Raw genomic sequence first — 21,258 nt, forward strand, 5'->3', positions numbered from 1 at the left:
CTCTCCTTGCGTGGGAAACCTCAAGAGTTAAAATAAATCAAAGTCCTTACTTTGGAAGGCTGTTGAATTTTAATCTCCTGGGAATCAGATGCTGAATCTGATTTTGTGCCTCCAGAATTTGGTTTCTCCTTTTTTCTCTTCTGTTTCTTCTTTTTCTTTTTGGCTCCTACATCCACTCCGGGACTTCTGTTGGAAGATGAAATGAGAAAAGCCATTATTGTAAAACTTGAAGGGCAAGAAATTAAACATTGAGGAAAAACTGTAAGTTCTAACTGTGAAAACTGAGGTTAGGAAGAAGAAAATAAAATTTAGCCAGGCTAATGAATTAATGGAGAACAAGCAAAGAGGGATATATGACAATTCCACATTTACTCTTGCTAACTGACTGTCTGAATGCCATTCTGTGCAGTCTGGATATACTCTATCAATGCATGTAAACAACTCTGAGCCTTATTCTTCACTGCTCTACTGACCCAGTTTTTGTCAATTTTTCAAGAGCCTTTTAAGAAGAGACACTCGTAGAAAGAAATTCTACTATAAACATTTCTCTTGGGCACAACAAACGCCTAATCTTGATGCACAAGAGCTAAAGAAATTGGCTTTCTCTGCTGGAAAAAGAAAATAGAATTTCTGATAAAGATTTTCATTCAATAATAATAATGACTTTTAAAACTTTTAATGGCAAAAACTAGCTTAACTGTATGGTGTCTGGAATCTATGTCTTTACATATTTGATGAAAGCCTGGGGAAAAAATCCAAAAGGAGTTTTAATTTCCCTTTATGTGGCCTTACACTTCTGCAAAATTCCCAGAAGATGCATTTCAAATCTAGGAGAAATTTTCATTGGCTTATTATATAACTGTCCCACACTAAACACAGCTGTGCCACTGGATCTGATACTTCTAGGGTGGGGATATGGTAAACTCTATTTCCCAAGGTTTAAAAAGACAACAGTAAATAAGTAGAGACAATAGACTCTCATCATAATACAACTTGTTATTAAGGAAATTGGGAGAGAACATGGGCCAAATCATGTGACCTGAAACATGAAACATAAATGCATTAAGAGAAAAACCTGGCATCTCATGTACCTGAGTTCAAATCCTTCCTTTGCTAGTTATCTATTGCCTTGGGCAGATCATTTCACCTCTCTGGGCTCAGTTTTCTCATCTATAAATAAGTAGGTGGGATTCAGTGACTTCTTAAGTCCCTTGAGTTCTTAGTCAGTGATTTTATGAATCAAATAGTACCCAAGTATTGGGAATGCCAAGACCAAGGAGAGAACACTCCCTGACCCCAAGGAGTTTAGATTCAGTGACTAAATGGAGGAGCAGTATTAGCCCCATCCCTTTATTCCTACTTTCTCTGGGAGTTCTTCTGTATTTCAGTTATTTGTGGGATAAAACAACAGTCAGAATTTCATTGTTCAAAACTCAACAATTCATTCCGATATAAATTCAAAACCATGGAGACCAGGAAGGTGCCTGTTGTGTTCTATTTCTGGATATAATTTAGTAGAACTGATTCTTACAGTAAGGTAAGTATAAAAGGACATGAGAAAAACATGACATTCCTTGTTTTATTTTTTTTGGTAAAGTAATGGTTTCCTCTACTGTGATAAAAGCCTAAGCAGAGTAGACCCACATAGAATTGGTCCTAATCCTACCCTAAAGTAGAAATCAATGATGGTTTGAGAAGCATTAAGTGAGGCTTTGAGTCATTAGAACTCTATTTATCAAACTGCCTTTCCTAGAACACTGAATGATAACCCAGAGTCCTAAAAATATTCATGCCTTACCGAAAGGGAGTTATGCACTGCATTTACATCAGTGGTTTCCTCACCTCTAGATGATTTCTTTGAGCTCTAAAAACCTTCCGCCCAAGAAGCTGGGCTTTAACCACCGTGGCCAGATCTGGATGGCCATTTGCAGTTTACCTGGGTGAATACTAAGCACTGCAAATACTTGATTGGCAGATGGGTTTAAATAAGCATCCCACCCACTATATCCAGAACTGGATTTCGACTGGAAATAGGCCTTTTCCATGTGTTAGGGCTTGGGAGTGTTAGAAATAAACTAAATCTATGAATAAATAATACTCATTAGAAGGCCAGAGAGGTTTTCATTATATTTTACACTTATTCATTCTGAATAAATGGGTACATCCCCTGAATGGCATTCAGGAGAGTACAAGGACTCAGACAAATGCCAGTCCTTTTACTGACTTCCAATTCGAATCTCCTGCCTCACTTTTCATTGGCCAGAAGCAACCCCTTGAACCGCCCACATCATGCCTCCCTCAAACAGCTTATTAAGCACGTACACAAGCCTCCAATCTTTCACCTGATCAGAAGTCTGGTTTCCTCTAGATCACATCTCTGATTAAAACCAGTCACCTTCAACTTACAATCTGCTATCACTATCCTGTGGAAACAAAACTCCTCCCACCATTTCTCACAGGAGCATGACAGTGTATAGGAATCTTCACAGCATCTGCCACCTGACCCCTTCTCTCTCCACTCAGGAAGCTACCATCTGAGTACAGGTCCTTCTCACCTCACTTAAGTTATGACAACAGCCTCCAAATGTTTGTGCCTTGAAGATTTCTTCACTCCAGCCTACGCCTGCAGTCAAAAGGCATTTTCTCTGAGCACTGCTAGAACCATCTAACAGCTCCACACAGTCAATTCCAAGGACTTTCTACAGAATCCTTTGTTTGGCTGGGAAAGCCCTTCTTCACAGTGCCCCAACCCAATTTTTCCAGCCTTATCACATTCCTCTCCCTCCCTGACAGAGAGCTAGCCCTGCTGGTCTTTGTGTTCCTCAAGCATGACACATCATTGGTGTCTCTGCGCCTTTGCAGGGTCATCTGCATCCCCAGAACACAGAGCCTTCTCACCTCTGCAGTGCAGAGTCTGTCTCTGCTCCAAAGGCACAGCTCTAGCACCAGCTTCTATACAACACCTCTCCTTATCCCCAGACACCTAGGGCTCCTCTAGCCTGTACTTGTTGGCTTTATGTCTATGCTGTCTATATTTTCACATGTACTTATTGTCTACCCCTTTAGAAAGTAAGATCCTGGTGAGAGGATTGTTTCATTCTTTGTCCTGAGCATGCAGGTAAGACATTGGATAGGGTGCTAGACCTAGAATCAGGAAGCCTCATCCTCCTGAGTTCAAATCTGACCTCAGACACACACTAGCTGTGTGACCCTAGGCCACTCACTTGATCCTGTGTACCTCAGCTTCTTCATCTGTAAAATGAGCTGGAGAAGGAAATGACATGCCATTCCAGGATCTTTTCCAAGAAACCCACAAATGGAATTACAAACAGTCAGACACAACTTGAAACAACTGAATAACAACATTCTTTGTATGTAATCCAGGACCTGGAACATACTGAGTACTTAACAAATATTTATTGACCAATTGATTGAACAGGACTATTCCACATCTTGCTTTTGATGTTTGGCCCTGCTGTCTATTGATAGGCAGCAAAACTACCAAGACCTACAATGTCCCAGAGATCCCAAAAGGAACCCTACTCCATTTTACTTAGGTAACAAGGAGAGTTAGAGCATCAGCTATATATTTACAATATTAGATAATGTAGGGATCACAGAAGACCATTAAGACATGAAGCATTTCTGCCCTGAACTAAAGAGCACCAAGTTTTAACCCAGCATAATCCCTGTTCCCATCATTTGACAGTCACTTTCTAACTGCCAACAGCTCTGGCTCTTCCCTATGGCAAAATGAAGAGGCCAGATTTATACAATATAGTCCCATTAACCCCAAATCTCCAATAATCCTGTAATTAGCCATTGAGTGGCTAGAGAGACGAAAGTCTAGTGTAGCTGCCTACAAATTCAAAGAGTCAGCACAAGTCTTTCTAGACACATATGTGCCAGCCTCTACTTTAAGGAGTCTACAACGTAAGAGATTCTAAGCAGGCACCCCTCACTTTCTGGACATACTTGACATGGAAAACAGGAAGCATTTCAAGTTGTGGTAGGGATCTTCTAACAAATGAGCTAAGATGTTTGTTTTGGAGTGGCAACTAACAGAGAGAGGTGAGTAGAACCAGAAAGCCAATTTATACAATAATAACAACATTGCAAAGACAAACAATTTTGAAAGACTTAAGATCTCTGACCAATGCAATGATCAACCATGATTCCAGAGGACTAAAAATGAAGTATGGTGCCTACCTCCTAATGGAGACATATGTGATAGGCTCAAGGTGCAGAATAAGACATGCATTTTTGGACATAAACAATATGGGAATTTTTTTTTTTTGCTTGACTATGCCTATTGGTTGCAGGGATTTTTTTTTTTTTTAAGGGAAGTGGGGGTGGAAGGGAAAGAAAACAAATGCTTGCCGAATGAAAAATAAATTAAAATATAAAATGAAGTATAATTACTTCTGGTGCTAAGATGGCAGAGTGAGGAAGAAACTCTTTGAATTCTTCTCCAGACAACTTGAAAAACACCTCAGAATTGGTGTGAGAAGGGAAGCAGCTCACTAGCAAGCAGGAAAGGTCTATCTCATTGGGATGAAAAGGGAACAAGGTCAAAGAGCAGCAGCAGCCAGCCTCATAGCTGGGGGGCCTTCAGCAAGGCTCCAAGCCTGGAGCAATCCATCATCTAGGCCCCACCCTCCTACAGACCAGCAGCCCCCAAGGCAAGAGAGCTGTCTATGCAGCACAACAAGGCCCCACCCCAGCGATACCACCCTTAGCACAAGCCACCTGCAAGGCCTCAGCCCCATGGCTGACCAGTAGTGAAGCCCTGCCCAGGGGCTGGCCAACAGTGAGAGACCACCCCTGGGTACTGCCAGCAGAGACCTGTTAAAATAGCAACCTAGCAGCAGGGTCCATCTCCTGAGGCAGACCACCAACAATATCCCTCCTCCAGGGCCAGCTGCCAGAAAGATTCTGTTACCATAGTAACCCAGTAGCAAACGCCCCCTCCTCCCCTCAGGCAAGCCAACAGCTAACCCCCACAGCCAGGGGAGATCAAAAGGGAGGCCCCACTCCCTAGTACAAGCCCAAAGGAAAGCCTACCCTCCAGTGACAGCAAGCATCTAAGCCCTGAAGCCCAGTGAAAATTAGCAGTAAGACCCTGAGCCCAGCACAATAAGCTTGGAACAGTGCAGGACCAGAACCCAACTCTTACATAAAAACACCAAGTCATAAAAAAAAAAGGTAGAAAAAAAGGGCAACCCCCCCCACACACACACACATACACACACATACACACAAAACTTGACTATAGAAAGTTACTATGGTGACAGAAAGGTGTAAGGCATAAACTTAGAAGAAGACACTAGTGTCAAAATAGCTACATGTGAAGCCTCAAAGAAAAATGTAATTTGGTCTCTGGCCCAAAAAGAATTCCTAGAAGAGCTTTAAAAGGATTTTAAAAAGCAAATTAGAGAAGTAGAAGAAAAATTGGGGAAAAAAGAGTAATGCAAGAGAATCATGAAAAGAGTCAATAGCATGGGAAAAAGATATTCAAAAATTTACCAAGGAAAATATTCTCTAAAAATTAAATTGGTGAAATGGAAGAAGTCCAAAAGCTCACTCAAGAAAACAATTCCTTAAAAATTAGAACTGAACAAGTGGAAGCTAATGATTGTGAGACACCAAGATACCATAAAACAAAATTTAAAAAGTAAAAAAAAAAAAAAAAGTAGAAGGAAATGTGAAATTCCTCATTGTAAAAACAACTGACCTAGAAAATAGATCCAGGAGAGATAATATAAGCATTACTGGACTACCTGAAAGCCATGATTTAAAAAAAAAAAAAAAAAAAAACGCCTGGATACCACCTTTCAAGAATTTGTCAAAAAAAAAAAACAAAAAACACCTTGATAAACAGAACCAGAGGGCAAAATAGAAATTGAAAGATTCTACCAATAGCCTGAAAGGGATCCCCAAATGAAAACTCCCAAGAACATCATAGCCAAATTCCAGAGCTCACAGATCAAGGAAAAAGTACCAAAAGCAGCCAAAAAGAAACAATTCAGATATTGTGGAGCTACAATCAGGATTACATAGGATTTGGCAGCTTCCACATTAAAGAACTGCAAGGTTTGGAATATGATACACCAGAAATCAAAGGAGTTAGGATTATAACCAAGAATGACCTATCCAGCAAAATTGAATATAATCTTTCAAGGGGAAAAATGGACATTTAATGAAAGAGAGGACTTTCAAACACTCCTAATTAAAAGACCAGAGCTCAATTAAAAATCTGACCTCCAAATACAAGTCTCAAGGGCAACATAAAAAGGTAAAAAAGAAACAAGAAAGAGAAAACATAAGAAATTCAATAAAGTTAAACTGTTTATATTTCTGTATGTCAAGATAATATTTGTAACACCTAAGAACTCTAGTACTATAAGAGCAATTAGAAGGAGTATACATAGACAGAGGATGTGACTATAAAGTAACTTTGATGACACACACAAAACAAAATAAAGGAGTAAGAAACAAAATTACACTGGAAGAAGGAAGGGGGAGATTGAATGGAGTAAGTTATTCTATGTAAAAGAGGCCTGAAAGAGCTATTAAAATGGAGGGGAAGATGGGAGATAGGGGTGGGCAAAATGGAAACCTTACTCTCATCAAAATTGGCTCAAAGAGGCATAACATAGACATTCAGCTGGATATAGAAATCTATCTTACTCCATAAGGAATTAAAAAAGGGATGGGGATAATAGAAGGAGAAGGGGGGACTAAAAAAAGAGAAGGTATATTGGGGAAGGCAGTAATCAGAAGTAAAACACTTATGAGGAGGGAAAAGGTAAATGGTAAGAGAGGGATAAACAAGGGGAAAATAGCATAGAGGGAAATACACAGTTATAAATGTGAATGGGATGAAACTCACCCATAAAATGGAAGTGGACCGCAGAATGGATTAAAAACCAGAATCCTACAATAAGTTGTTTACAAGAAACACGTCTGAAGCAGAGAAATATACACAGAGTAAAGGTAAGGAGATGGTACAGAATTTATTATGCTTAAGCTGAAGCAAAGAAAGTTGCAAGTGCAAGGCACTCAGACAAAGCAAAAGCAAAAACAGATCTAATTAAAAGATAAGGAAGGAAACTATATCCTGCTGAAAGGTACCATAGACAATGAAGTCATATGAATACTAAACATATATGCACCAAATGGTGTGGCATCTAAATTTTTGAAGAAGTTGAATGAGTTACAGGAGGAAATAGATAAATAAAACTGTACTAGTAGGGACCTCAGCTTTCCCCTCTCAGAACTAGCTAAATCTAACAAAAAATAAACAAGAAAGAAGTTAAGGAGGTAAATAAAATTCTGGAAAAGTTAATATGATAGATCTCTGGAGAAAACCAAATGGGAATAGAAAGGAATACTGCCTCAACAGTACACGACATCTATACAAAAATTGACCATGTATTAGGACATTAGAGACCTCACAACCAAATGTAGAAAAACAGAAATAGTAAACACATACTTTTCAGATCACAATGCAAAAAATTACATTCAATAATGGACAATTGAGAGATTAAAAATTAATTAGAAGTTAAGAACAAATCACAAAAATAATTGCTAATCTCATTAAAGAAAATAAGACAACCTACCAAAATTTATGGGATGCAACCAGAGTAGTACTTAGGGGAAAATTTATATTTCTGATTGCTTATATCAATAAAGAGAAAAAGCAGATCAATGCATTGAGTATGCAACTAAAAAAAAACTAGAAAAAGAACAAATTAAAAATCCCCAATTAAACACCAAATTGGAAATCCTGAAAATCAAGGGAGAGATTAAAACCAAGTTACTAGTATCAAAAATGAAAGAGGTGACACTTCCTCACCAATGAAGAGGAAATGAAGACAATTGTTAGGTATTTGGCCCAAGTATATACCAATAAATTTGACAATCTAAATGAAATGGATGAATATCTACAAAAATATAAATAACCCAGACTAATAAAAGAAAAAGTAAAATACTTAAATAACCCAACCTTAAAAAAAGAAATTGAACAAGTCATCGATGAACTTCCTAAGAAAAGATCCTCAGGACCAGATTGATTCACAAGCAAATTCTAACAAAAATTTAAAGAACAATTAATCCCAATATTACATAAACTATTTGGAAAAATAGGCAAAGGAGTTCAATGAAATTCCTTTTATGGCACAATCATGGTGCTGATATCTAAATCGGGAAGGGCCAAAACAGAAAATTATAAACCAATTTCACTGACGAATAGTGATGCAAAAAATTTAAAATACTAGCAAAGAGATTACAGCAATATATCACAAGCATCATACACTATGACCAGATAAGATTTATATCAAAATGCAGGTCTGGTTCAATATTAGGAAAACTATCACCATAATTAACCATATCAATAAAAAAAAAACAAGAGAAATCACATGATTACCTCAATAGATGCGGAAAAAGCCTTTGACAAAATACAGCACCCAATCCTATTAAAAACACTAGAGAGCATAGGAATAAATGGAGCTTACCTTAAAATGGTAAGTAATATTGATCTAAAAACATCAGCAAGCATTATCTGTAATGGGCATAAGCTGGAAGCCTTCTCAGTACAATTGGGGTAAAGCAATGATGCCCATTACCACCTCTATTATTCAATATCATACTAGAAATGCCAACTATAGCAATAAGAGAAGAAAAAGAAATTAAAGGAATGAGAACAGACAATAAGGAAACAAAACTATCATTCTTTGCAGATGATACACTTAGAAAATCCTAGAGAATCAACTAAAAAAATTACTTGAAATTATTAACTTTAGTAAAGTTGCAGAATACTAAAAAACCCTTGTAAATCATCAGCATTTCTATATATTACCAACAAAGTCCAGCAGCAAGAGCTAGAAAGAGAAATTTCATTTAAAATAACTGTAGACAAAATAAAATACTTGGGAGTCTACCTGCCAAGACAACCTCAGGAACTATATGAACACAACTATAAAACACTTTTCACACAAATAAAGTCAGATCTAAACAACTGGAAAAACATTAATTGCTCATGGACAGGTTGACTCAATATAATAAAAATAACAATTCTACCTCAGTTAATCTATTTATTCAATGCCATACCAGTTAAACTACCAAAAAATTATTTCATAGAGATAGAACAAATAACAAAATTCATTTGGAAGAGCAAAAGCTAAAGGATATCAAGATAATCAATTAAAAAAAAAGCGAAAGAAGGTGGTCTAGCCATACCAGATCTCAAACTGTATTATAAAGTGGTAATTATCAAAACAATCTGGGACTGGTTAAGAAATAGTACATGTAAAGAAGGCAAAAATGAACTGAATTTAATCTGTAATTCTTTAGACTTTCTATATCTTTATACAATAAAAGTTTAATGCACCAGAATGATCAGGGTACTCAGAATACTTTGTTTTGTTACTTGAGTATAGAATGGTACAAAGCTCTTGATGCTCCAAACCTTTTTGGAAAATGTTTCTAAAAGTCTTTGGCCCACTTTCCCATCTTAGTAACGTAAACATAATTTAATCTCTTCAAAAAACGCTTTTAATTCTTACAGGACCTTAGGGGCATCACTCTACACATAAATTCTCACTATATACTATTGTAAATGAAGAAAAAACATTCCAAGTGAGGATTAGTCGGGTTTTTTTAGGGTTCTGATCAATTGAGATTCTAGTTTAATAAATTTTTATGGTTTGTGTCCCTATGACTGGCTGTTTCTCTCACACCAACATTCAAATTAGGATGGTGCAATTATGGGAGCAATGAACATAGGGCTAACTAGCTGAGGCACGTTTTACCTCATCTTCTGTCTTCCATCACCTGCAGCACGTGAGAGGTTGTCCATAGTAGGGATCCACAACTTATTATTTTTATTTTCTGGCAACGTTAAGATCAGGAGTGAGGCAAAGCTTGGAGGGAACTTATCTGCCAGCTAGGTTCCCCTTCCATAAGGGCACACAGGAAGCTTAGTTAAGAATGCCATGCCATAAGCAACTGTGAGGTAGAGAGCCACCAGGTAAGGCTTCCAACATTTCCAGACCCAGGCCTTTGTGCTGGCTGTGCCCCATGGCTCAAATGCCCTCCCCCTTCACCTCTGCCTCTTGGATTCCTCCATCATCTCAAGCATCACTCTCTACATGGAACCTTTCCTGATCCCCCAAGCTGTTAGTGTCTTCCATTGCCCCAAACATTATATAGAGATTCTGTTTATACTGATACATGTATAAATCAAATGAGATTATATGTAAAGCACTTGGTAAAGCATCTATTAAAATACTTTCATTACTGTGTTGTCTCCATTAGATTCTAACCCCTCCCCCCAAGGACAAGGACTATTTCACTTCTTTTATCCCTAGTGCCTAGCATATGGGAGGGGAATAAATACTAGTTGATTAGCTGGGGACCCATGCTCTCTCTTTGAACTTTCCCAGAACAACTAATAAACCTGCCTTGGGTCAACAGAGGAACAGATAGATAGGCTCAAATGCCCTCCCCCTTCACCTCTGCCTCTTGGATTCCTCCATCATCTCAAGCATCACTCTCTACAAGTTAGAGAAGTAGAGGAAAAATTGGGAAGAGAAATGCGAGTGATGTGAGAAAACCATGAAAACAAGTCAATGACTTGCTAAAGGAGACCCAAAAAATACTGAAGAAAATAACACCTTAAAAAATAGAGTAACTCAAATGGCAAAAGAGCTCCAAAAAGCCAGTGAGGAGAAGAATGCCTTGAAAGGCAAAATTAGCCAAATGGAAAAGGAGGTCCAAAAGACCACTGAAGAAAATACCACCTTAAAAATTAGATTGGAGCAAGTGGAAGCTAGTGACTTGATGAGAAATCAAGATATTATAAAACAGAACCAAAGGAATGAAAAAATGGAAGACAATGTCAAATATCTCACTGGACAAACCACTGATCTGGAAAATAGATCCAGGAGAGATAATTTAAAAATTATTGGACTACCTGAAAGCCAGGATCAAAAAAAGAGCCTAGATATCATCTCTCCAGAAATTATCAAGGAGAACTGTCCTGATATTCTAGAGCCAGAGGGTAAAATAGAATCCACCAATCGCCTCCTGAGAAAGATCCCCAAAAGAAAATCCCTAGGAATATTATCACCAAATTCCAGAGCTCCCAGATCAAGGAGAAAATACTTCAAGCAGCCAGAAAGAAACAATTTGAGTATTGTGGAAATACAATCAGGATAACAAAAGATCTAGCAGCTTCTACATTAAGGGATTGAAGGGCTTGGAATATGATATTCCAGAGGTCAATGGAACTAGGATTAAAACCAAGAATCACCTACCCAGCAAAACTGAGTATCATGCACCAAGGCAAAATATGGATTTTCAATAAAATAGAGAACTTTCAAGCTTTCTCAGTGAAAAGACCAGAGCTGAATAGAAAATTTGACTTTCAAACACAAGAATCAAGAGAAGCATGAAAAGGTAAACAAGGAGAAATCATAAAGGACTTACTAAAGTTGAACTGTTTTGTTTACATTCCTACATGAAAAGATGATGTGTGTAATTCATGAGACCTCAGTATCAGAGTAGCTGAAGGGAATATACACATATATATAGACAGAGGGCACAGGGTAAATTGAATATGAAGGGATGATATGTAAAAAGGTAAAATCAAATTAAGAGATGAGAGAGGAATATATTGAGACAAGGAGAAAGGGAGAGATAGAACGGGGTAAATTATCTCACATAAAAGTGGCAAGAAAAAGCAGTTCTGTAGGAAGAGAAGAGGGGGCAGGTGAGGGGGAATGAGTGAATTTTGCTCTCATCAGATTTGACTTGAGGAGGGAATAACACACTCAATTGGGTATCTTACCCCACAGGAAAGAAGGAGGAAGGGAATAAAAAAGGGGGGATTATAGAAGGGAGGGCAGATAGGGGGAGGAGGTAATCAAAAGCAAACACTTTAGAAATGGGACAAGGTCAAGGGAGAAAATTGAATAAAGGGGACAGGATAGGAGGGAGCAAAATATAGTTAGTCTTTCACAACATGAGTATTGTGGAAGGGTTTTGCATAATGATACATGTGTGGCCTATGTTGAATTGCTTGCCTTCTTAGGGAGGGTGTGTGGGGAGAGAAGAGGGGAGAGAATTTGGAACTCAAAGTTTTAAAAGCAGATGTTAAAAAATAAAGGTGTTTTTGCATGCGACTGGGAAATAAGATATACAGGCAATGGGGCACAGAAATATGTCTTGCCCTACAAGAAAGTAAGGGAAAAGGGGATGGGGGGGCGGAGTGGGATGATAGAAGGGAGGGCTGACTAGAGAATGGGGCAATCAGAATATATGCCATCTTGGAGTTGGGGGGAGGGTAGAAATGAGGAGAAAATTTGTAACTCAAAATCTTGTGAAAATCAATGCTGAAAACTAAAAATTTTAAATAAAAAAATAACAAAAAAAAAGAGCTTTAATAATGTAATTCTGCGCTGGGGAATCAATCCAAGAAATAGCGCTTCTGAATCTATGAAGATACTAAGGTTTATCCAAAGCTAAGACTTGAACCAATAAAGCCACCTCTGTCTAGCAATTTAGCCTTCAAAAATAAACACAGCTACAAAAATGCCAAGCCATTAGTAAACCCAGACTGGAGAAAGCAGGATGGTACAATGGATTGTATTTTGAATGTGGAACCAGAGGACCTGGATTCAAATCCTGACTCTGCTACTACCTGTGTGACCTTAGACAAGTCACTTAACTTCTCTGTTTTTATATCTATAAACTGAGAAGACTAGATTAGAGGTCACTAAATACTCTTGCAGTTTTAAATCTATGATCCTAGAGGAAAAAGAGGCACTCACCATATCAGGCAGCCAAACAAAACCATGGAGAATAATCTAGTGTATTGGAGCCAAGCAAACATCTTGCCTTTGCTCTAGGGGAGATCAGCAAGAAGCCAGGAGCAGATCCAACTGATGCCTCTTTGTTAGCCAATCCTGAGTGTGGATTCTGAAGAACAGAACAGCCTAGATTTCACAGGTTATAACCAGAGATACTGAATGGCCTCTACAGTGAGGCCTTTATTCATCCACTCAAAAAACATTTGTGAAGCATCTACTAAGCAGACTCTACTGCATGAGGTGCTAAAGCAGATGCAGGAATAAATTAAAGTTTAGAGGTTTACAATCTATTAGAGGCAATAAAACACACACGCAGATCATTAACTTTATGATTGTTGTTGTTATAACAGTAACAATGATCTCTGTATGTTTTATCAGTCCTAATAGATTAGAAACTCCTTTACAGAAAAACTTTGTTATTTGCTATTATAAATTAAAATATGCTACGTGCCTAAGAGAAATACAGCTGCCAGCTGACCAGAGGAAGGAGATTCAGCCTAGCTGGCTTGTCTGGAGACACCACATGCAGGTGGCAGCCTTTGAACTGAGTCATCAACAAGTGAGAATGGGGAAGATTCAGAGAGAAGCACAATAACATCTCAAGACATCAGTGAATATGCATTAACAAATCCCAACATTCAAGTTATAAACAAACAAAAACAAAGTTCAATTGGCAACCACTTAAGATATTGTTATGTATGGATGGTTATTTGATCACCTAACAAGCTGCTTTCAACATGGGCTCACAGATCTAGAGCCAGGTCTGAACCTCCCTCCTTCAATCCCAGTAGAGGAGCAAAGTGAAGGCCAGGGAATGGCAATGACCCACCCAAGAGCACACGGGTAATAAGCGGCAGAGCTGGGATTTGAACCGAAGGAGCCAGCATGGCAAAGCAGAAAGAGTCCTGGATTTGGAATAAGTGGAGTTGGGTTAAAATCTCAGCTCTATCACCCATTCAACCTTGGGAAGATTATTTAACCTCTCTGGCCCTCAGTTTCATCATCTGTAAAATGGACTAGATGACCTTTAAGATCCTGTTCAGCTATAATGATCCTATAACTCCTATTTAGCCTTCTTTGAAATTAACCTTTGAAATAAGTTATTATTATTATTACTTAAAATATAACAACATGGATAGGAAAAGGAGTCTAACTATACTTTGTTGCCCGTAAACATGAAAAGAAACTCACAATTTTAGCAAGGTCAATGACAATGCCTCTGTATAAGCAAATATCCTTTCAAACAGTATTGCATACATCTCCCTTTTGCAATGAAAGGGGGCTGTTCATGCCTGTCCCTCCTGTCTGAGTGTTTCCATTAGCAGCAGAACTTCTGCTTGGGTTGTTCTTAGACAACACGAACTGCACAGTCAACATTTCTCCCTTGAATTCCCTATGTGAGAAACGTGGTTTTGGGGTGGGGTGGGGGGTCACTGGACTTCCTGGGCAGGGCCAAATCCCTGAGGAAGAACCAGATCATGGTCCCTTAGTCTATGGGGATCACGGGACCTCCCTAGGCAGGGTCGGCCCTGAGGAAGAACCATGTGATAACCCCTAAGGAAGGCTGTGCAGATCACAGGACTCCCAGAGGAAGACCAAGTGGTAGCCCTGCTTCTAACTGTGGGGATCACAGGGCTTCCTAGGGGTCAGACCCTGAGGAAGGCCCAAGTGATGGCCCCTTAGAATGGCAGTAAGATCACAAGGCTCCTGAGACAGGGCCGGAAGACCCAAGTGACAGCCCCTTAAGAAGGCTGTGCAGACCACAGGGTTCCCCCCGGTTAAGTCCAAAGTGGTAGGTCCCTTAAAACCACTGAGGGGACCACAGGATTCCACAAGGCACAGTCAGGAAGTTAGCCCGAGATATGCTTCCAGAGCTCACTGCTTTCTGGGTAGCATATCCTTAGGAAGATCCATGTGATTTGACCATTTTCACCCAAAGAACTCAGGACCAGAGTGGGCAGAGGAAGGCATTTATTACACTCCTTGAGAGAGCCAGTGGAGTGCTCACTAGGAACACTCACACTGATACAGAAGCAGGACTCAGGGTTACCAGCTTCTCCACCCCTGTTTGAGTTATGGTTAGTTTACATTCTTTACTTTTTTACATATTTTTCTTAAGTTATACAGTTTACATAGATAGGATACTAAGGATACAGAAGCAAAAGTGAAGTTAATTAGTTCTATCTTTCTTGTTTAAGTTAGGATTAATCTACATTCTTTACTTCCCTACCTTCCCTCTTTAACATATGCAAATTATGCAGATTAGTAGACCTGGACACTTGACCAGGACCTAACCCTTGAACTGACATGATAAGCTTGGACTAATTCAACCAGTTTAGCCTCTCTGGTTTCCCTGATTCCCGGATGGCCATTGTCTTGGTAGGAAAACTTTAACTCAGCTACATGGATAGCTTCTGTGGGAGCAAAACCAGATACCATGCTATCTTTTCTTACACATGGACCACTGCTTTTGCCCCACAAGAAGACAGGAAACCTCCTTATGTACATCCAGTGAAATTTGAATCTTAGTTTCCAAAATATTTGCTCTTTATTGAGCTAATCTGAATTATTTAAGCATCAAGCAAAAGAAAAAAAGTACTAGAGATTTTCCCATCGAAATAACATAAAGAGGCCCTCAGGACACTAATCTAAGGGGAAAAAAGAACTTACATGTACAAGAATATTTGCAGAAGCTCTTTGTGGTGGCAAAGAATCAGAAATTGAGGGGCTATCCATCAGTTAGGGAATGGTTGAACAAGTTGTATTATACGGATGTAATAGAATACTATAGGAAATGATGAGTAGATGGATTTTGTTAAAACCTGGAAAGACTTGCATGAACTGATGCAAAGTAAAGTGAGTAGAACCAGCAGAACATTGTACAATAATCAACTATGACTAACTTAGCTCTTTTCAGCAATGCAATAATCTAAGATAATTCCAAAAGATTCATAATACAAAATGCTATCCACGTCCAGAGACAGAACTGATAAGAGTCTGAATGTAGATCAAAACATTACTATTTTCATATTTTCTTGTAGATTTTTTTCCTTTTGTTCTGTTTTTTCTTTTACATGACTAATATAGAGATATGTTTTACATGACTGCACATATATAACCTATATCAACCTGCTTACCATCTTAGGGAAGAGGGAAGGGAAGGAAGTAGAAAATTTGGAACTTAAAATTTTATTTTAAAAAATGAATGTTAAAACTTGTTTTTGTATGTAATTGGAAAAATTTAAATATTATTTAAAAGAAAAAACAACTCAGAATCCTAGGTAAATGGTACCAACATATCCAGAACTATGGAATATGACAGAATAGGGATGTGAAGAATTTGTGTAAATAGACTTCCCCAAAGAGAACAAAAAAGACAGTTCAAGAATTTTAGGTTGTTATAAATAAATGCATCACGCCAGTCAGTCAGTAAGCATGTATTAAGTGCCTACTACGCACCAGGCACTATGCTAAGTGCTGAGTGTCTGAAAATGTCTTGCTAATGATGAAAGAAGAGTTGATAACTTTTTCTGTAAAGCAAAATTTAGGAACATCTTATCATGGAAGCCATTTTTGCCAAAGATTATCTCATTTTCTCCAAAGCCCTGGAGTGCCTACTTGATGCAAGAACTAGAAAGAGCTTTTTAAATGTTTCAATTATAATAAAGCTTCAATAAAGATAATTGAATGGGTGTGTGTGTATGCGTGTGAGAGTTCAGTTTTGCCAAGTAAACCCTTTATAGGTAATCTAAATTAAGATTATAAACCAGATTGTAGGGAAGAATGCTTAAAATATTGAAGAAAGCAATTTCTAGCCCTCCCGGCTCTTCAGGCACATGCTTCCATACAAACAATGAGCATACTAATGACAAATCATTTTATCAATTTTGTCTCCTGTCTACCCCGGGACCACTGGTAAGCAAGGGAGCTTTAAAAATTCATGGAAACATTCTGGGACCCTGGAGAGTACCCCAGGACGAGGGGGTCAGCTCAGCAGCTCTGCTTTTTAAGGAGGGGGCACGAACTACAGGCTGCTGACGCTGCAAATTCTAGAATGCTTTTGTTAAAGGAATTGGTTGTGAGAATTGAGAAAGGGCCACCCTGATCAGTAGAGTCACGGTCATAGATTTAGATCTGAAAGGGAACCTGGAAACTCTTTAGTTGGACTCCCTCACCTTCTGCTTTGAGGAACTGGGTCCCAAGAGCTTAAGAAAGTTGCCCAAGGTCAAGTAGGGAGTACACCTTCTGAATTCAAAGAAAGTCCTCTTTTCCAATAAGACAAATCTCATTTCCTTTCTGAGAGAAAGCACCCAGACTGGTACTGTTTGGGGGAATATGACAGACATAGTATACCTGGGTTACAATGTGACATTTGGGAAAGTCTCCTAAAATACCTTTCGTATGGTTAGCAGATTTTTTAATGGGTTTAGGGTACAGACCTTAAGAACGGTGATTAATGGCTCAATGTCTAGCAACATCAAGAAACATCTCTATGGTGGTGTCACAAGACTGTCCATGGCCTCATTTTCTCAACATTTTTAGCAATGACTTAGATAAGGGTATATAGATCAATCTGTCAATCAATAAGTATTTATTAAGCACCTTCTGTGTGCAAAAGGCACGCTCATATAACTTTCACTGACAGAAAGCTGGGAGTGACAGCTAACATGTAAGATGACAGAATGAGAGTCCCAGGTGTTGGCAGGGGAATGGTGGGCCAAATTGAATAAGATGGAGCTTATTTTCTCTTATTAGCTTTGCCATACCAAGAAGATGGTGGGCTCCAAATGGAACTGTTCATAGGATCATAATTGAGAGCTAGAAGAGACCTTGGAGATTTAGGCCGCTAAAAGCGACCTAAGAGGTTATCAAGTTCAACTCATTTTACAAATGAGAAAGCTAATGCTCAGAGAAGTTAAAAGATTCATCTAGACTCACTCGGCCACCTCTTCTAGTTTGGGGGGCATAGACCCAGAAAGCTTTAAATGTGGATTAGTCAACTTCCTGGGAAAATGCTCCAGCCAGTAGCAAGGCAGTGCCCCCAGGGCTCTAGACCCAGTTTATTGTAATGTGATTCTGACCTGCTACTGTGCCTAATGTCCCAGAGGAAGTCTCAAAGGCACCTATGAAACCATATCCTCCTAACATTCAAGGAGGGGACTTCCCTGAAAATAAAAGGCCCTTAACGCCAGCAGATTCCTCTGAAACGGATATAGACAAACCCAAAAATCTACTGAAAATGAGTGAAAAAGGGAAAACCCTTTGGACATTTGTAACAGTATTAGGAACCACGCTACAAAGTGACTGAAGAAGTGATTAGCTTGTGGCAGGGAAGTCTCTTTAGTGCTAACCATGATGTACAAAGCTGTCTATCAGGAAGCCAGGGCCTCCCCAGAGCAGGCATCTCCCCATCTGCCCTTCAGCTGTCACCAGGAACAGAGACATTCCAAGATGGACCACATTTCAAAGACCAGCTAATCTACTTCCCTTTGGAACTCTCTCCCCTGTGGCAGAGCTATTTGGACCGGTGGGTGACTGAAAATTCTAACCCATTATACCTAGCCAGTCCCAGACCATGCTTCACAAATCACCATCTAACCAACCTCCAGGATACCACTACCAGGCATAGCCAGCACGGACATCTTGCCATCTCTGCCCTGAACCTTTAGACCTTCTTCAATCTTTCATTCTTATTCTGGGACCAGTAGTTTGTTTGATGAAGTACATGACCTCCCTATCAGAATAATGTTGTTAAATAATTGAAGGAAATGCTCAATTTTAGAAGGGGCAGGGGCTCTTAACCTGGGGTCTTTGAATTTTAAAAAATAATTTTGATAAGTGTATTTCAGTACAATTCATTCCCTTTGTAATTCCATTTGATTATCTTCATTTTAAAACATTATTCTGAGAAGGAGCTCATAGGCTTCACCAGATTGCCAGAGGGGCTCAAGACATAAAAAAGTTAAGAAGCCTTGAGTAAGAGGTTAGTAAAAATTAGTATGTCTATTTTTTCCTGGAAAAATCCACAGACCCCCCTGAAATCTATCCCTGGACTACCTACCTATGGACCCTCTGTTAAGGAGTCCTGGCCTAGACCAAAACTCTGCTCCTTGGTTACCAGGTCCCTGAATATGTTACATCCCCCTCTTAAAATACAAGCTGCTTGAGGGCAGGGATGGTTTCACTCTTGAATTTGCATCCCATTTAGAAGTACCTCACTACCTCTCCCAAGGGAGACAGTAACAAATGCTTGCTTGATTTTACTCACTGTATTTGGATGGTTTGGTGACTTCATTATTACTGGTTGTCCCCCCAATAGATTCAGACCACAAAACCATCACACTTCCTTGGACAGATCATTAGACTGGCTGCATTTGGGTGCCTTTGGTTCTTCTGGCTGGTTCCTCCTAGAATCTCCATTTTAAGGAGGATGCCCAGGCCAGCTAGGTTTTCATTCCTCTTTTGTTTGTTTTGTTTTCATTCTTCTTCAGTCTGTACTTCAGACTAGACATTCTCTAGTATGCTATTGAACCTCTTCACTGTGAAAGTTCACTCCACCCTGGACTTCACACATGGGGTGTGGTACCTTCCCCCCTGTGGCCTCTCCCCCCAATGGGCTGGTTCCTCTCATCTTCCTTCCTTTTTAAGGAGGATACTAGTCCAAGCACATCTTCACTCCTCTCCAGGCTCTATCATGCCCCACGTGAGTACCTTCATTTCTCACACCAACCCCTTTCGGCTTCCTTTTATGTTGGGTCTTAGAATATCAGCTTCTTTTGGGCAGGGTCTGTTTTTACCTCTGCTTAGAGCTTGGCACAATACCCCACACATAGTAAGTACTTAACAGATTCTTGTTGACTTGACTAGGTTGCTTCCCTTTATTTGTCTGTTTGGGGACTGTTCCTGCCCTGGGTTCCCCCATTGCACACATACCTTTTTTCTCTAACACTCAAGTTATTGCTTCTTGAGGAGAGGGCCCATGTCTTAGGGCCTAAGACTTAGGCTACTATTCCTCTCCCCTTCCCCTCACCCCTCCCATAGTGTCTAGAACAGAACCTTGCACAGTAAGGTCAGCACTGGCCTGGGAGCCAGAAGCCCTTTCTCTAAGTCTAGCCTTTGCAGCTTATTAGTCATGTGACTTACTTTACTTCTTCAAGCTTCAGTATCTTTGCCTGTAAAATAGGAATGATTATAATGCTTTATAATGCCTACTTAACAATGTTGTTATATGCTTTGTAAACCTTAAAGCCCTACATAAAAACCAGCTATTCTAGGCAAGGAACTCAACAAATATTTATTGTTGGATTTCACCAGTTTTGAAATTCTAAGTGTAATAACAATTGTGCTTTCATTTTTTTTGCCTCTGACATATCAATAAATACAGGAAGAGCCAAGAGGTGCACCCATAGAGCATGACTTTTTAAAGGAAGACACTGCAGGAATTACCAGAACTAAAAACCATTACTTTATCTAGTGCCTTCCCTCCCATTTATCTTGCATAGAGCTTGCTTTGTCTATATTTGTTTGCATGTAATCTCCCCTATTAGACTGCAAATTCCTTGAGATTATGTACCTCTTTTGGTATCCCCAGTGCTTAGCACAGTGCCTGGCACATTGATTCTTAGGGAAAAGACCTTCCTGGCTCATACCAGGCCTTGGGCACAGTAGTTGGACACAAACTAAAAGATCAGATTTCCCTAATCAGTTCTGTCTTTGTTTTTCTTTAAAAGCAGATGGCTTTAGTTACAAAAGAAGCCTAGGATAGGTGTGGCCCAGGGAATGCAACAAAAGTCAGGAGCTTGGAAGTCCGACTCCCAGTTCTGTAGGTTCATTCCACTTGTGGACCTGTCAGGAAACCAGAGCATGGCTGCTGGTTACTTAATCTATAAAATGAGATTAACTATTCCCCTCACCACCACCACTCACATGTCCCGTTCCCACCCCCCACCTCCCCCCCTGCCACATATACACATACTAATAAAAAATACCACTGACAAGAAATAAACGTCACCACAAGGCAAGTTGGAAACATGAAGTGTAGGAGCAAGTAGAAAATGGGACCACGATGGCCTCGGGGTTAAGGTGTAGGTCTCCAAGTTAAAGTAACCAGAAAAACCGGGCTAAGAGAACCCTTCCCTAGGCTGCTTGTCCCTAAACATCTGTAATCTATTCAAAAGAATAATAGTAATAGATTTAGCAGGTTTTTGTTTCTATAACTTTGAAACTGGAGGAGGAAGAAGAGCAGCAGCAGCAGTGGTGAGGTTTAGATTGTGGGAGCCCCCTTGAATTCCCCTTGACTCTTCCCACTGGATAAGGCATTTGCCTGAGGCCATAAGCCTTTCATTATTGCTAGGCCCAAATCTCTAAACTAGGTTACTCTAACCAA

General features: G+C 39.4%; 1 protein-coding gene across 3 annotated transcripts in view; it reads right to left on the reverse strand.

The window, feature by feature from the left end:
- NMT2 (N-myristoyltransferase 2) overlaps positions 1 to 21,258 on the reverse strand; it is an 89,470-nt gene that overhangs the window by 52,075 nt on the left and 16,137 nt on the right. For 2 of the 3 annotated variants that reach the window (XM_036761437.1, XM_036761438.1), the window contains exon 2: positions 51 to 186. In XM_036761437.1, the coding sequence (XP_036617332.1) occupies positions 51 to 186 (136 nt within the window). Of the gene's footprint in view, positions 1 to 50; positions 187 to 12,833; positions 12,888 to 21,258 lie in introns of those variants that run through there. The other variant, XM_036761439.1, reaches the window with a different exon arrangement.

This window comes from Trichosurus vulpecula, chromosome 5 (genome assembly GCF_011100635.1).
Source record: "Trichosurus vulpecula isolate mTriVul1 chromosome 5, mTriVul1.pri, whole genome shotgun sequence".
Classification (NCBI taxonomy): domain Eukaryota; kingdom Metazoa; phylum Chordata; class Mammalia; order Diprotodontia; family Phalangeridae; genus Trichosurus; species Trichosurus vulpecula.